The sequence below is a fragment of the Somniosus microcephalus genome, chromosome 4 (genome assembly GCF_052327205.1).
Source record: "Somniosus microcephalus isolate GS21.2 chromosome 4, FLI_Smic_1.0, whole genome shotgun sequence".
Classification (NCBI taxonomy): domain Eukaryota; kingdom Metazoa; phylum Chordata; class Chondrichthyes; order Squaliformes; family Somniosidae; genus Somniosus; species Somniosus microcephalus.
In genome coordinates this window covers 312606957-312622493 of record NC_140990.1, presented here as the reverse complement: position 1 = coordinate 312622493, position 15537 = coordinate 312606957, and the positions used below count along the sequence as shown (strand labels likewise).

At 51.5% G+C, this 15537-nt stretch overlaps 1 protein-coding gene across 2 annotated transcripts in view; it reads left to right on the top strand.

Annotated features, from left to right (window-relative positions):
- The window catches only part of LOC147120602 (ATP-binding cassette sub-family B member 6-like), a 276275-nt gene that overhangs the window by 86101 nt on the left and 174637 nt on the right, over positions 1–15537 (top strand). For both annotated transcript variants that reach the window (XM_085986730.1, XM_085986729.1), the window contains exon 7: positions 7341–7462. In XM_085986730.1, the coding sequence (XP_085842856.1) occupies positions 7341–7462 (122 nt within the window). The remainder of the gene's footprint in view (positions 1–7340; positions 7463–15537) is intronic.

The window sequence follows — 15537 nt, the reverse complement described above, 5'->3', positions numbered from 1 at the left end:
CAGGTTGTGGTCGTTAAGACCAGCGAGAAGCAGCGCCTGGTCATCGACTACAGCCAGACAATAAATCGCTACACCCTGCTGGACGCCTACCCACTCCCCCGTATAGCTGATATGGTCAACCAGATCGCGCAGTACCGCGTCTTCTCGACCATTGACCTGAAATCAGCGTACCACCAGCTCCCCATCCGCCCTGAGGACCGCCAGTACACTGCCTTTGAGGCAAACGGCCGCCTCTATCACTTCCTTAGGGTTCCCTTTGGCGTCACCAACGGGGTCTCCATCTTCCAAAGGGAGATGGACCGGATGGTAGATCAAAATGCGTTGCAGGCCACTTTCCCATATCTGGACAATGTGACCATCTGCGGCCGTGACTTGCAGGACCATGACGCAAACCTCGAAAAATTCCTCCGCACCGCCCAACTCCTAAACCTGACATATAACAAGGAGAAGTGCATATTCCGCACAAACCGCCTCGCCATCCTTGGCTGTGTTGTGGAACACGGAGTCATCGGCCCCGACCCCGACCGGATGCGTCCCCTTATGGAACTTCCACTGCCCCACTGCCTCAAGGCCCTGAAGAGGTGCCTAGGGTTTTTCTCCTATTACGCCCAGTGGGTCCCCTACTATGCGGACAAGGCCCGTCCGCTGATCAAGTCCACCTCTTTTCCCTTGACGGCAGAGGCCCGCTTAGCCTTCCACCGTATCAAGGAGGACATTGCCAAAGCCACCATGCACGCAGTGGACGAATCCATCCCCTTCCAGGTGGAAAGCGACGCGTCCGACTTTGCCCTGGCCGCTACCCTCAATCAGGCGGGGAGACCCGTGGCCTTCTTTTCACGAACCCACCAAGGCCCGGAGACCAGACACTCCGCTGTTGAGAAGGAGGCCCAGGCGATTGTGGAGGCTGTGCGTCATTGGAGGCACTACCTGGCCGGAAAACGATTTACCCTGCTCACTGACCAGCGTTCAGTTGCTTTTATGTTTAACAACAAGCAGAGGGGCAAAATCAAAAATGACAAGATCTTGAGGTGGAGAATCGAACTTTCCACCTACAACTACGAGATCTTGTACCGGCCCGGGAAGCTAAATGAACCCCCGGATGCGCTATCGTGTGGCACCTGCGCCAGCGTGCAGATCGATAGACTACGGGTCCTCCACAATGACCTCTGCCACCCGGGGGTCACCAGGTTCTTCCAGCTCATCAAGGCCCGCAACCTGCCTTACTCTATTGAGGAGGTCAGGACCATGACCAGGAACTGCCAAGTCTGCGCTGAGTGCAAACCACACTTTTATAGACCAGACAGGGCCCACCTGATAAAAGCCACTCGCCCCTTCGAGCGCCTGAGCGTCGATTTTAAAGGGCCTCTCCCCTCCTCCGACCGCAATGTGTACTTCCTCAATATTATTGATGAGTACTCCCGTTTCCCGTTCGCCTTCCCCTGCCCGGACATGACCAGTGCCACGGTCATTAAATGTCTGAACAACCTCTTCACCCTGTTCGGCTTCCCCAGCTATATCCATAGCGACCGGGGCTCATCGTTTATGAGCGACGAACTCCGTCAGTACCTGCTAACTAGGGGTATTGCCACAAGCAGGACCACCAGTTACAACCCCCGGGGGAACGGACAGGTGGAAAGAGAAAATGCGACAGTTTGGAAGGCCGCCCTGCTAGCCTTAAAGTCTAGGGGCCTTCCAACCTCCCGCTGGCAGGATGTGCTCCCCGATGCGCTCCACTCTATTCGGTCACTGCTCTGCACTGCCACTAACGCCACCCCTCATGAGAAAATGTTTGTCTTCCCAAGGAAGTCCACATCAGGGACATCGCTACCGCCATGGCTGACGTCCCCAGGGCCGGTCCTACTGAGAAGACACGTGAGGACCCATAAAACGGACCCCCTGGTCGAGAGGGTCGACCTCCTCCACGCCAACCCCCAGTATGCTTACATCGCATACCCGGACGGGCGGGAGGACACAGTCTCCATAAGAGACCTTGCACCCTCGGGGACCACAGTAACCCACTACCCACTACCACCCCCCCCCACGATCCGATATCCAGCCCCAGCAGACGGCAGGCCTGGGCCCCGCGACCCGCTCGACATCTACGAGGACGACACGCCTGTGCCACAGCCTACGCTGGACTCGACGCCGGAAGCTTCACTACCCCTGCCGTCGCCACGCCGATCACAGCGGCAGACAAGACCTCCGGAGAGACTCCAATACACTAACTTTTAATACACTTCACCCCGCCGGACTCAATTTTAAACAAGGGGTGAATGTGGTAAACCACTGTTTGTATTCCTGTTTGTCCTGTTTGTATTCCACTGTGTACATGCCTGGACATGCCTCGGCTGACTCCTCCCACAGGTCCTAGTATAAAGGTGACTGCTCCCCAGCCCTTGGTATCCTGGACCGGTCGACCACTCGAGGCAGACCTCCATTCTGTTGTTAATAAAAGCCTTTAGTTACTCTTCTAACTCTCAGTCTTTTATGAGTAATTGATAGCGCATCAATGCTTTGTCACAGGGAGTAGCTGAGGCACAGCCTACTGCATCTTTTAAGGGAAAATTAGAGAAATATTTGAAGCAGCGGAAGGTACAGACTGTGGGGATAGAGCGGGGGCAGTGAGATTAGCAAAGAGCTGGCACAGACACAATGGACTAAATGCTCTCCTTCTGAGCTGTGAATTTTGATGCAAGTCCACCTGTTTCATCCATTCCTCCCTTCGCCATCCTTGCATCCCACCCTCTCCGTGTATCTATATACATTCGCTACTGATAGATCTATCATAGGCTCCCACCCTCCCCGTGTATCTGTATACATTCACTATTGATAATCTATCACAGACGCCCACCCTATTCCCCTCCAAGGTAGGCCCGTATGAGCAAACTTTTATCTACCTTGAATTAGGTTTTATTGTAAAGTGGCAATATTATCAGAGAGCTGTTCGAAATTCTGTTGCTGACCTAACTCCACCATTTAATAATATAGGCACTTGATCCAACAAACGCACACTTGGCTTCACCCTGGCAGGAACTAGAATTCACACAGAGACAATACTGAGGAAAGAGGAGTCGACAGAAATAGTTATGAAGTATTCTGGGGTTTTTGTGTGGAGTGGGATCTAGGAGCGGAATTGCACATGGACTCCACTGATGGCAGTGACATTATGTATGTAGTTCACTCCGTGTTATTGTTTGTTGCGACCTGGGATGGTTCCCATAAATACAGATTAGTTTTGATATAATTCATGCATTTACACAATGCCATAACACATCCTAACATTTCCAACAGCTTCAATTTTGCAGTGCAGTGACCGTTGTTATGTAGGTAAATGTGACCGCTGTTCTGTGGCAGCCGTGTTCCACACCTCTTTGTGGTGGTGTGTTTTACAAAAAAACGTTTTTGTCCCTACGCAAGTGAAGTTATGTTACAAGTTGATTCTGGCCTGTTCCCTTTATAATACTTACAAGGTGCCAGATTGGGAGCGGCGAATATCAGTGTATGCTAGTTTTGGTGGTTGTTCCTGCTTCCCTGGCTTCTTCCTCCAGACTTCTGCCTCGTTCATCCTTGCTCAACCAGCAAAGGTTAACCAAAAAATTGATGAAAAGGGAAAAAATAGAATATGAGAGAAAACTAGCAAAAAATATAAAAGTAGATTGTAAGAGTTTCTACAAGTATGTAAAAAGGAAAAGAATAGCAAAAATAAATGTTGGTCCCTTAGAGGCTGAGACAGGAGAAATTATTATGGGAATAAGGAAATGGCAGAAATGTTAAACAAGTATTTTGTATCTGTCTTTACAATAGAAGACACAAAGCATACCAACAATAGAAGACACAAAGCATACCAAAACTGGTGGGGAACCAAGGGTCTAATGAGGGTGAGGAACTTAACGTAATTAATATAAGTAGAGAAAAAGTACTAGACAAACTAATGGGACTAAAAGCCGACAAATCCCCTGGACCTGACGGCCTACATCCTAGGGTTCTAAAAGAGGTGGCTGAAGAGATAGTGGATGTATTGGTTTTTATCTTCCAAAATTCCCTAGATTTTGGAATGGTCCCAGTGGATTGGAAAGTCGCAAATGTAACACCACTATTCAAGAAAGGAGGGAGAGAAAAAACAGGGAACTACAGGCCAGTTAGCCTGACATTAGTCATCGGGAAAATGCTGGAATCCATTGTTAAGGAAGTAGTATCAAGTCACTTAGAAAAATCATAACATGATTAGGCAGAGTCAACATAGTTTTATGAAAGGGAAATCGTGTTTGACAAATTTATTGGAGTTTTTTGACGATGTAACTAGCAGGGTAGATAAAGGGGTACCAGTGGATGTAGTATATTTGGATTTCCAAAAGGCATTCGATAAGGTGCCCCATAAAAGGTTATTACACAAGATTAGGGCTCATGGGGTTGGGGGAAATATAGTAGCATGGATAGAGAATTGATTAATGGACAGAAAACAGAGTAGGGATAAACAGATCTTTTTCAGGTTGGCGGGCTGTAACTAGTGGGGTGCCACAAGGATCAGTGTTGGGGCCTCGGCTATTTACAATGACCTAGATGAAGGGACCGAGTGTAATATATCCAGGTTTGCTGATGATACAAAGCTAGGTGCGACAGTAAACTGTGAGGAGAACACAAAGGCCCCGATTTTTGGCTTGTGTGGGAAATGGTCGGGTTTCCCCGAATGTGGGGTTCCTGACACACATAAAAAAGTGTCAGCCAGCTCCACGCAATTTTCCCTCAAGTGGCCAATTAATTCCCAGCATGGGGGAAGCCTTGCTAATTGTCCAATTCGAGTCAGAAATCCTCACAGTATGATGTCATCATTCGTGGTGCTTTCAAAGTGTCCAGCAAGCTTCTCCACCTCTGCAGGCTTCTCAGCCACTCTTGCACAATGGCAGAGGAGCCTGCACCAGCTGCTGCCAGCGGCAGAGGCCGAGCTGCCTTCAAATTCAACGAGGCTTCACTGCAGGCATTATTGGATGGGGTTAGGGCCCACAGGGAGGTCCTCTTCCCTAGGTCAGGGAGGAAGAGGCCTCCCACTGAGACCAATGCTGCATGGATGCAGGTGTCAGCAGATGCCAACTCGCTGGGAGTCACCAGAAGAACCTTGGCATTACATCTCTAACTCCTTCCTTAACTTCACGCCAGCTCTCAGCAGCGGGGTTCCCCGCAGGCGGGTTTCAGGTGGGGAAAGCCCCAAAGTCGCAATGGCATGGGAAAATCAACTTCAACAAGCAGATAATTGCTTGTTAATGCTCCGGCGGCCGGGACTGAAGCGGGGCGCGGGGAAACGGCAGTCCGAAAGTCGGACGGGGCGGGGAATCAGGCGGCGGGGGGGGTCCCGACCCGTTTTTTCGCCGATTTTCGGCCCCCGGCCGCATGAAAAGCCACCCGACGGCGGCCAGAAAATCGGGGCCAAAGAGTCTGCAAAGGGATATAGATAGACTAAGTGAGTGGGCAGTAAGGTGGCAGATGGAGTATAATGTAGGGAAATGTGAGGTTATTCACTTTGGTAGGAAGAATAGAAAAACAGAATATTTTTTAAATGGTGAGAAACTTTCAAATGTTGGTGTTCAGAGAGATTTGGGTGTCCTCGTGCAAGAAACACAGAAAGCTAGCATGCAGGTACAACAAGCAATAAGGAAGGCAAATGGCATGTTGGCCTTTATTGCAAGGGGGGTGGTGTATAAGAGTAAGGAAGTCTTGCTACAATTGTACAGGGCCTTGGTGAGACCACATCTGGAGTACTGCGCACAGTTTTGGTCTCCTTATCTAAGAAAGGATATACTTGACTTGGAGGTGGTGCAATGAAGGTTCACCAGATTGATTCCTGGGATGAGAGGGCTGTCCTATGATGAGAGGTTGTGTAGAATGGGCCCATACTCTCGAGTTTAGAAGAATGAGAGGTGATCTCATTGAAATATACAAGATTCTGAAGGGGATTGACAGGGTAGATGCTGAGAGGTTGTTTCCCTTGGCTGGAGTGTCTAGAACTAGGGGGGCGGGGGCATAGTCTCAGGATAAGGGGTCAGCCATTTAAGACTGAGATAGGGAGGAATCTCTTCACTCCGAGGGTTGTGAATCTTTGGAATTCTGTGCCCCAGAGGACTGTGAATGCTGAGTCTTTGAGAATATTCAAGGCTGAGATAGATAGATTTTTGGACTCTAGGGGAATCAAGGGATACGGGGAAAGTGGAGTTGAGGTCGATGATCAGCCATGATCTTATTGAATGGCGGAGCAGGCTTGAGGGGCCTGCTCTTATTTCTTATGTTCTTTCTAACACTCAAGAAGCTTGACACCATCCAGGACAAAGCAGCCCGCTTGATTGACATCCCATCCACCACTTTAAACATTCACTCCCTCCACCACTGGCGCACTGTGGCTGCAGTGTGCACCATCTACAAGATGCACTGCAGCAACTTGCCAAGGCTTCTTCGGCAGCACCTCCCAAACCCGTGACCTCTTCCACCTAGAAGGACAAGGGCAGCGGGCACATGGGAACACCGCCACCTGCAAGTTCCCCTCCAAGTCACACACCATCCTGACTTGGAAATATATCGCCGATCCTTCATCATCACTGGGTCAAAATCCTGGAACTCCCTCCTTAACAGCACCGTGGGAGTACCATCACCCCACAGGACTGCAGCGGTTCAAGAGGGCGGCTCACCACCACCTTCTCGAGGGCAATTAGGGATTGACAATAAATGCTGGCCTTGCCAACGGTGCCCACGTCCTGTGAATGAAGAAGAAAAAAAAATCTGCTCCTGATCCTTGAGTCAAAGGCAGTGTGCACACCTGCTTCGGGAGAGAGTTCTGAATTTCTGCGGCCAGAGATCAGAGGAAAGAAAAGAATGGGGGTGGGGGTTGATAGTTTGAAAGGGGGCGGAAACAAATCCTCAGTGTGTGGTATAGGCGGAAAGAGAGCGAGATTGAGCGATCCCGAGAGGTTTTGGGCACTCACAATCTGGCCCGTTTGTGTGCACTATTTCTGTGGTAGAATTGGACTTCTATGAAAGCAGACTTTGCCGTAGCGAACAAAATGCTTTCATTCTACATGCATCCCCCTCTCACTCACTTCTGTAAGGCTCTCCTGTGCTCTCAGTAATATAGCTGTTTTAGAGACTGTCACACAGAGGGTCCCGACCCTCACATTGCCTGGTGACTGGGGCAATACTAGTTCATCTAAGAAATGGTTATACCTGCAAGTATAAAAGTAGCATCTGTTCAGTAAAATGGCCCCTCAAACTTTTAAATGCAGTGAAAAAGTCTGCACTCAAAAGCTTAAAGATTGTAATCTTGCTTCATTCAGTGATAAATAAACTTTTTTTTCCAGCTATATTGTTTTCAGCATCTTCCCGACGATTGCCGATATCATCATCGCCATTGTTTACTTCACCTCCAACTTCAATGCCTGGTTTGGACTCATTATCTTTGTTTGCATGGCGCTGTACTTAAGTAAGTATCCTGACCAACAAGTAAATTCGTCTTTTATACTATCTGAGAGTAAATTGTTGCCGATTTAGTGTTTAAATGCTCACGAGAAGAAACATCATGCTCTTTAAAACTGGGCTGAGAGTGGCTAAATGGTTCATGACGTCTTTCCCGGCCATGCCCAGCTGCAGCAGCTAAAAACCTCCAACATTTTAACATGGCCTCTGCCTTAGCGCATCACGGGTTTACTGCAACACAACTATGGGGACAGAATCAGACACTTACTGAAAAAGCCCAGTTCCTAATGGGTGCTGATCCATAGCACATAACACAGCAGTAATTGGCACTAAATTGATAGTCTGAGACTGTGAGGGCACCTGCCCCTGTAGGAAATGGAAATGTTACATAAGCGCAGGAGGATCTGCGTTTGAAGTTGAGGCATCTTATTGGGCAAAAACACATTCATGTTCCTTATGTAGGCCCAACAGGTGCTATACCCACCCTGGGAGTATTTGATGGGACAGTGTAAAGGGAGCTTTACTCTGTATCTACCCTGCGCTGTACCTGCCCTGGGACTGTTTGATGGGACAGTGTAGAGTGAGCTTTACTCTGTATCTAACCTGTGCTGTACCTGCCCTGGGAGTGTTTGATGGGACAGTGTAGATACTAAAAGAAGAGGGTTCTGCCACTTTAAGAGTTTGTAGATGGTAACACAGATCCTGTCTCATTAAAGGTCATGTGATGCTGATTTGATTTGTGTTTGACTGTCTGTTGGCAGCACAATGGAATCTCCGGCTTTTAAAGTGGTCTCATCTTACATCACTCAGTCGCTCCTCAGAGCGGAAAAAAAATGCTTTCTGCTGATAATTAAATCCTGTGTTCTTGGGAGAGAGTCTGCTCAGATGAAGCGCAAAGAGCAACCTCGAGGGCTTTTCCATGTAATCGAACATCGCTCCCTTTGTTAGAAAGGCCGGCCATTTGTCTTTAATGTCTGAGATGCAGGAAACATGAAAGAGAAGTATTTCATCTCGTATTGAGAAAGAGCTGAAACCAGAGAATGTGTCTTGTTCCCGACAGTAGGTAATTGAGGGGGTTGTGCCCGGCCACGCTTTCCTGTGTTTGTAATGTCTGATATCAAAGGGCTGATTGTCAGTAGAATCATTGTGAGGGCAGTAAGCTGACACTTCCATACATCGTTTATAGTAGCAAATGGGAACTGAATGAGTGCATGGTTTGGCTTCTGTTTGCCGCAGGAACGTAGGAATTGCTAGATGGGAAAAGACCGAGATCCATCTAGTTCGCATTCTACCATCCTGGTAGTCACAGAATACAACGATAATGGAGTTGTTGACTAATCACAGCAATCAATCGCTATCAATAAAATAAATAACTTGCAGCAGAAAAGGGGAGAAAATATTCCTCCTTGTCTTCCTCTGCCCCAACTCCCTCCAAATCACCATTTGTGACACTTGCTTCCTCTCTCACGCACACATCGGAACTGTTAGACGAAGAAAGACCAAGGTCCACATAGTTCGCCTTCTACATCCTGGTAGCTGCATGATACAACGATAATGGAGTTGTTCAAAGCCAGCTAAAGTCATGCAAAAAATGCTGTATTACGTGAAACACACTTTCTTGGTGGGTTTCTAAAGCTGCTTTTGTGTCAGGGTGCCTTTGACTGCCACAGCGTATCTCTCGCACTGTCAACACCAACAACAACTTGGGGAGAAATTCAGTTGGCTGCGCCACCCATTAGCGCCTTAAGAGGGCACTAAGTGGGTCGCAAGGCACTGCCCACGCCTCCCGCTAAATTCCGCGGGACGCTAGTGGTGGCGCTAGCCGTTAGCGCTGCGCCGCTACCGATGACATCATCGGTGTGCGCAGTGCCCCGCTCACGCCCCGGCTGCGATATTTGGAAGCGCCCCCTGATTTACCGCCGCTATGTGTGACCGGTTCAGGGGGGCCTACCTGCGGCGGGGGAGGCGCAAATTAAAGGAGAGGTGCGGGGCGGCCATTTTTGTTGTTGGCCCCCTGCCAGCACCTGCCTGCGCTCCCGTCCCCGGCCTCCTGAACATACCGCCCCCCCCCCCCCCCGCGGAGTGCAGGCTGCGTTCCAAGACCCCGGCACTTCTCCTCGGTGCTGGGCTCTTTTGCCGGCACTCGCGATCCTCGGGGGCCCAGCTGGGCCCCAGATCACGCTGCACAAGGCCCCTCCCCGATATTCAGTCGCAGCGCCCCAAGAGGGATGAGGGGTGCCTCCAGTAGCGCCGTGCTTCCCTTTGGGGCGCTACCACTGAATTTCCGGTGGGCGGCCGCGAATGCTTCCGGGGCACTACTTTTAGCGCTCTGGCGAGGCTGGCGCCCCAAACGGGGCTATAGTCAATTTCTCCCCCCTTGTATTTATACAGCGCCTTTAATGTGGTAAAATGTCCCAAGGCGCTTCACAGGAGCGGTATCAAACAAAATTTGACACTGAACCAGATAAGGTGATATTAGGGCAGTTGACCAAAAGCTTGGTCAAAGAGGTAGGTTCTGTGGTAAACCACTGTTTGTATTCCACTGTGTACATGCCTGGACATGCCTCGGCTGACTCCTCCCACAAGTCCTAGTATAAAGGTGACTGCTCCCCAGCCCTTTGTATTTCTGGACCGGTCGAGCACTCGAGGCAGACCTTCATTCTTTTGTTAATAAAAGCCTTTAGTTACTCTCTTAACTCTCAGTCTTTTATGAGTAATTGATAGCGCATCAATTTTATTAACAAAATTTTTATAATGGAGAAGATCCTCACACCAGCATGCCTGGACTTAGATCATCGGGAGGCGAACTCATCCACCAAGTTTACTCACTGGCTTAAGTGTTTCGAAAAATTCCTGACCGCCTCCGCAGCAATCAAATCGGACGAGGACAAACTGGATGTCCTGACCTCCAAAGTGAACCACCGAGTGTACTCGGTCATCCAAGACGCGACCTCGTACGCGGACGCTATCAAGCTCCTCAAGGACCAGTACACGCGCCCAGTGAACGAAGTGTACGCCAGGCACCTTCTGGGGAGTCGTAAACAACAACCTGGGGAATCGACCGTGGAATACCTTCAAGCACTGTCTGTGCTTGGCCGGGCCTGTGGTTGTAAGGATGTAAAGGCCGCCGTGTACACAGAGGAACTTATCCGGGACGCCTTTGTAGCGGGCCACAGATCCAATTACACCCGACAGCGACTGTTGGAGCAGAGTGACCTCGACCTCAACAAGGCCTCTGAACTCGCACTATCATTGGATGCAGCCTACCGGGGCATGGATGCCTACTCCTCTGCACCGTGGACGCCGCGGGGAATGACAGCCTGGGACACGGTAGGACCGCCTCATAGCGCCGTGCCACCCCAGCCACACCCCAGCAACGGCCCAACTACCGCAGCAGTGTCCCAAGGCCAGACAGCAGTGCCCCAAGGCCAGAAATGCTACTTCTGTGGCCAGGCAAAACACCCCAGAGCACGCTGCCCGGCGAAAAACGCGATCTGCTCGGGCTGCGGGAAGAAGGGACACTACGCTAACGTCTGCAGGGCCAAAGCCACTCCGAACCCCAGCAGCGCCGCGTGTGGGCCATGCGGGCCGCCATCTTGGGCCTCCCCGGCCATGTGCGAACCACCGGTACAGCAGCCATTTTGGACGCCTCCAGCCACATGGGGATCATGGACGCCGCCATCTTGGACGACAGCCGGAACGCAGCAGGCCCCCAACACCGCCTCATCTGATACCCGCAGCGACACACCGACCCCTACGCTGGCATCCGTTACACTGGACCAAGTGAGACCGCACCAGCTGGCCAGCTCCACAATGGACATTAAGGTAAATGGCCACGACACAATCTGACTTTTTGACTCTGGGAGCACGGAGAGCTTCATCCACCCCGACACGGTGCGGCGTTGCTCTCTCCCAGTCCTGCCTGCGCACCAGCGGATTTCTATGGCCTCCGAGTCCCAGTCGGCGGACATCGGCGGCTACTGCGTAGTGACACTCGTAGTAGACGGGACCGTGTACGATCATTTTAAACTTCTGGTCCTGCCCGACCTCTGCGCTGCCGTCCTGCTGGGGTTAGATTTTCAGTGCCACCTTAAAAGTGTTACGATGGCGTACGGTGGACCCCTACCCCCACTCACAGTCCGCAGCCAGCAGCTCCCAAATTGCCCGCCGCGCACCAGGTGCAACCTCTCCACACTCAGAGTCACCCCCCCCCCCCCCCCCCCACTGTTTGCTAACCTCACCCCCGACTGTAAGCCCATCGCCACAGAGAGCAGGCGATACAGTGCCGGGGACAGGGTTTTCATTAAAACCAAAGTGGAGCGGCTCCTGAAGGAAGGGATTATTGAGGGCAGCACCAGCCCCTGGCGAGCCCAGGTTGTGGTCGTTAAGACCGGCGAGAAGCAGTGCCTGGTCATCGACTACAGCCAGACAATAAATCGCTACACCCTGCTGGACGCCTACCCACTCCCCCGCATAGCTGATATGGTCAACCAGATCGCGCAGTACCGCGTCTTCTCGACCATTGACCTGAAATCAGCGTACCACCAGCTCCCTATCCGCCCTGAGGACCGCCAGTATACTGCCTTTGAGGCAAACGGCCGCCTCTATCACTTCCTTAGGGTTCCCTTTGGTGTCACCAACGGGGTCTCCGTCTTCCAAAGGGAGATGGACTGGATGGTAGATCAAAATGCGTTGCAGGCCACTTTCCCATATCTGGACAATGTGACCATCTGCGGCCGTGACTTGCAGGACCATGACGCAAACCTCGAAAAATTCCTCCGCACCGCCCAACTCCTGAACCTGACATATAACAAGGAGAAGTGCATATTCCGCACAAACCGCCTCGCCATCCTTGGCTGTGTTGTGGAACACGGAGTCATCGGCCCCGACCCCGACCGGATGCGTCCCCTTATGGAACTCCCACTGCCTCTAGGCCCTGAAGAGGTGCCTAGGGTTTTTCTCCTATTATGCCCAGTGGGTCCCCTACTATGCGGACAAGGCCCATCTGCTGATCAAGTCCACCTCTTTTCCCTTGACGGCAGAGGCCCGCTTAGCCTTCCACCGTATCAAGGAAGACATTGCCAAAGCCACCATGCACGCAGTGGACGAATCCATCCCCTTCCAGGTGGAAAGCGACGCGTCCGACTTTGCCCTGGCCGCTACCCTCAATCAGGCGGGGAGACCCGTGGCCTTCTTTTCACGAACCCTCCAAGGCCCGGAGACCAGACACTCCGCTGTTGAGAAGGAGGCCCAGGTGATTGTGGAGGCTGTGCGTCATTGGAGGCACTACCTGGCCGGAAAACGATTTACCCTGCTCACTGACCAACGTTCAGTTGCTTTCATGTTTAACAACAAGCAGAGGGGCAAAATCAAAAATGACAAGATCTTGAGGTGCAGAATCGAACTTTCCACCTACAATTACGAGATCCTGTACCGGCCCGGGAAGCTCAATGAACCCCCGGATGTGCTATCGCGTGGCACCTGCGCCAGTGCGCAGATCGATAGACTGCGGGCCCTCCACAATGACCTCTGCCACCCGGGGGTCACCAGGTTCTTCCACTTCATCAAGGCCCGCAACCTGCCTTACTCTATTGAGGAGGTCAGGACCATGACCAGGAACTGCCAAGTCTGCGCTGAGTGCAAACCGCACTTTTATAGACCAGACAGGGCCCACCTGATAAAAGCCACTCGCCCCTTCGAGCGCCTGAGCGTTGATTTTAAAGGGCCTCTCCCCTCCTCCGACCGCAATGTGTACTTCCTCAATATTATTGATGAGTACTCCCGTTTCCCGTTCGCCATCCCCTGCCCGGACATGACCAGTGCCACGGTCATTAAATGTCTGAACGACCTCTTCACCCTGTTCGGTTTCCCCAGCTATATCCATAGCGACCGGGGCTCATCGTTTATGAGCGACGAACTCCGTCAGTACCTGCTAACTAGGGGTATTGCCACAAGCAGGACCACCAGTTACAACCCCCGGGGGAAAGGACAGGTGGAAAGAGAAAATGCGACAGTTTGGAAGGCCGCCCTGCTAGCCTTAAAGTCTAGGGGCCTTCCAACCTCCCGCTGGCAGGATGTGCTCCCCGATGCGCTCCACTCTATTCGGTCACTGCTCTGCACTGCCACTAACGCCACCCCTCATGAGAAAATGTTTGTCTTCCCAAGGAAGTCCACATCGGGGACATCGCTACTGCCATGGCTGACGTCCCCAGGGCCGGTCCTACTGAGAAGGCACGTGAGGACCCATAAAACGGACCCCCTGGTCGAGAGGGTCGACCTCCTCCACGCCAACCCCCAGTATGCTTACATTGCATACCCGGACGGGCGGGAGGACACAGTCTCCATAAGAGACCTTGCACCCTCGGGGGCCGCAGTAACCCACTACTCACTACCACCCCCCCCCCCACGATCCGATATCCAGCCCCAGCAGACGGCAGGCCTGGGCCCCGCGACCCGCTCGACATCTACGAGGACGACACGCCAGTGCCACAGCCTACGCGGGACTTGATGCCGGAAGCTTCACTACCCCTGCCGTCGCCACGCCGATCACAGCGGCAGACAAGACCTCCGGAGAGACTCCAATACACTAACTTTTAATACACTTCACCCCGCCGGACTCAATTTTAAACAAGGGGTGAATGTGGTAAACCACTGTTTGTATTCCACTGTGTACATGCCTGGACATGCCTCGGCTGACTCCTCCCACAAGTCCTAGTATAAAGGTGACTGCTCCCCAGCCCTTTGTATTTCTGGACCGGTCGACCACTCGAGGCAGACCTTCATTCTTTTGTTAATAAAAGCCTTTAGTTACTCTCTTAACTCTCAGTCTTTTATGAGTAATTGATAGCGCATCAGGTTCTAAGGAGCGTCTTAACGGAAGTAAGAGAGTTAGAGAGGCGGAGCGGTTTAGGGAGGGAATTCCACAGCTTAGGGTCTTGGCAGCTGACAGGACGGCCACCAATGGTGGAGCGATTAAAATCGGGATGATCAAGAGGCCAGAATTGGAGGAACGCAGATATCTCGGAGAGTTGTAGGGCTGGAGGAGATTATAAAGATAGGGAGGGGTGAGACCATGGAGGGATTTGAAAACAAGAATGAGAATTTTACAATTGAGATGTTGGTTAACTGGGAGCCAATGTAGGTCAGCAAGCACAGGGGTGATGGGTGAACGGGACTTGGTGTAAGTTAGGACACAGGCAGACGAGTTTTGGATGGCCTCAAGTTTATGGAGGGCAGAAAGTGGGAGGCCGGCCAGGAGTGCGTTGCAATAGTCAAGTTTAGACGTAGCAAAGGCATGCATGACTGTTTCAGCAGCAGATGAGCTGAGGCAGAGGCTGGGTCAGGCGATGTTACGGAGGTGGAAGTAGGCGGTCTTTGGTGATGGCCTGGATATATGGTCGGAGGCTCATCTTGGTGTGAAATATGACACCAAGTCTGGTTCAGCCTCAGACAGTTGCCAGGGAGAGGGATGGAGTTGGTGGGTAGGGAGAAGAGTTCGCGGCAAATGTGAATAACCTAACCTCCATCTCTGTAACATCGCCTGACTCCACCCCTGCCTCAGCTCATCTGCAGCTGAAACCCTCAAACATGCTTTTGTTACCTCCAGACTCGACTATTCCAGTGCTCTCCTGGCCAGCATCCCATCCTCCACCCTCCATAAACTTCAGCTCTGCTGCCCCATCCTATCCCGCACCATGTCCAGCTCACCTGCGCTTGATAACTTGCATTGGCTCAGCCTCTCAACATCTCCAATTTAAAATTCTTGTGTTTAAATCCTTTCACATAGAAACATAGAAGATAGGAGCAGGAGTAGGCCATTCGGCCCCTCGAGCCTGCTCCGCCATTTAATGAGATCATGGCTGATCATCCAAATTCAGTACCCTGTCCCTGCTTTCTCCCCATATCCCTTGATCCCTTTAGTCTTGAGAAATATATCTAACTCCTTCTTGAATATGTTTAATGAATTGGCCTCCACTGCCTTCTGTGGCAGAGAACTCCACAGGTTCACCACTCTCTGGGTGAAGAAATTCCTCCTCATCTCTGTCCTAAATGGCCTACCCCTTATCCTTAGACTGTGACCCC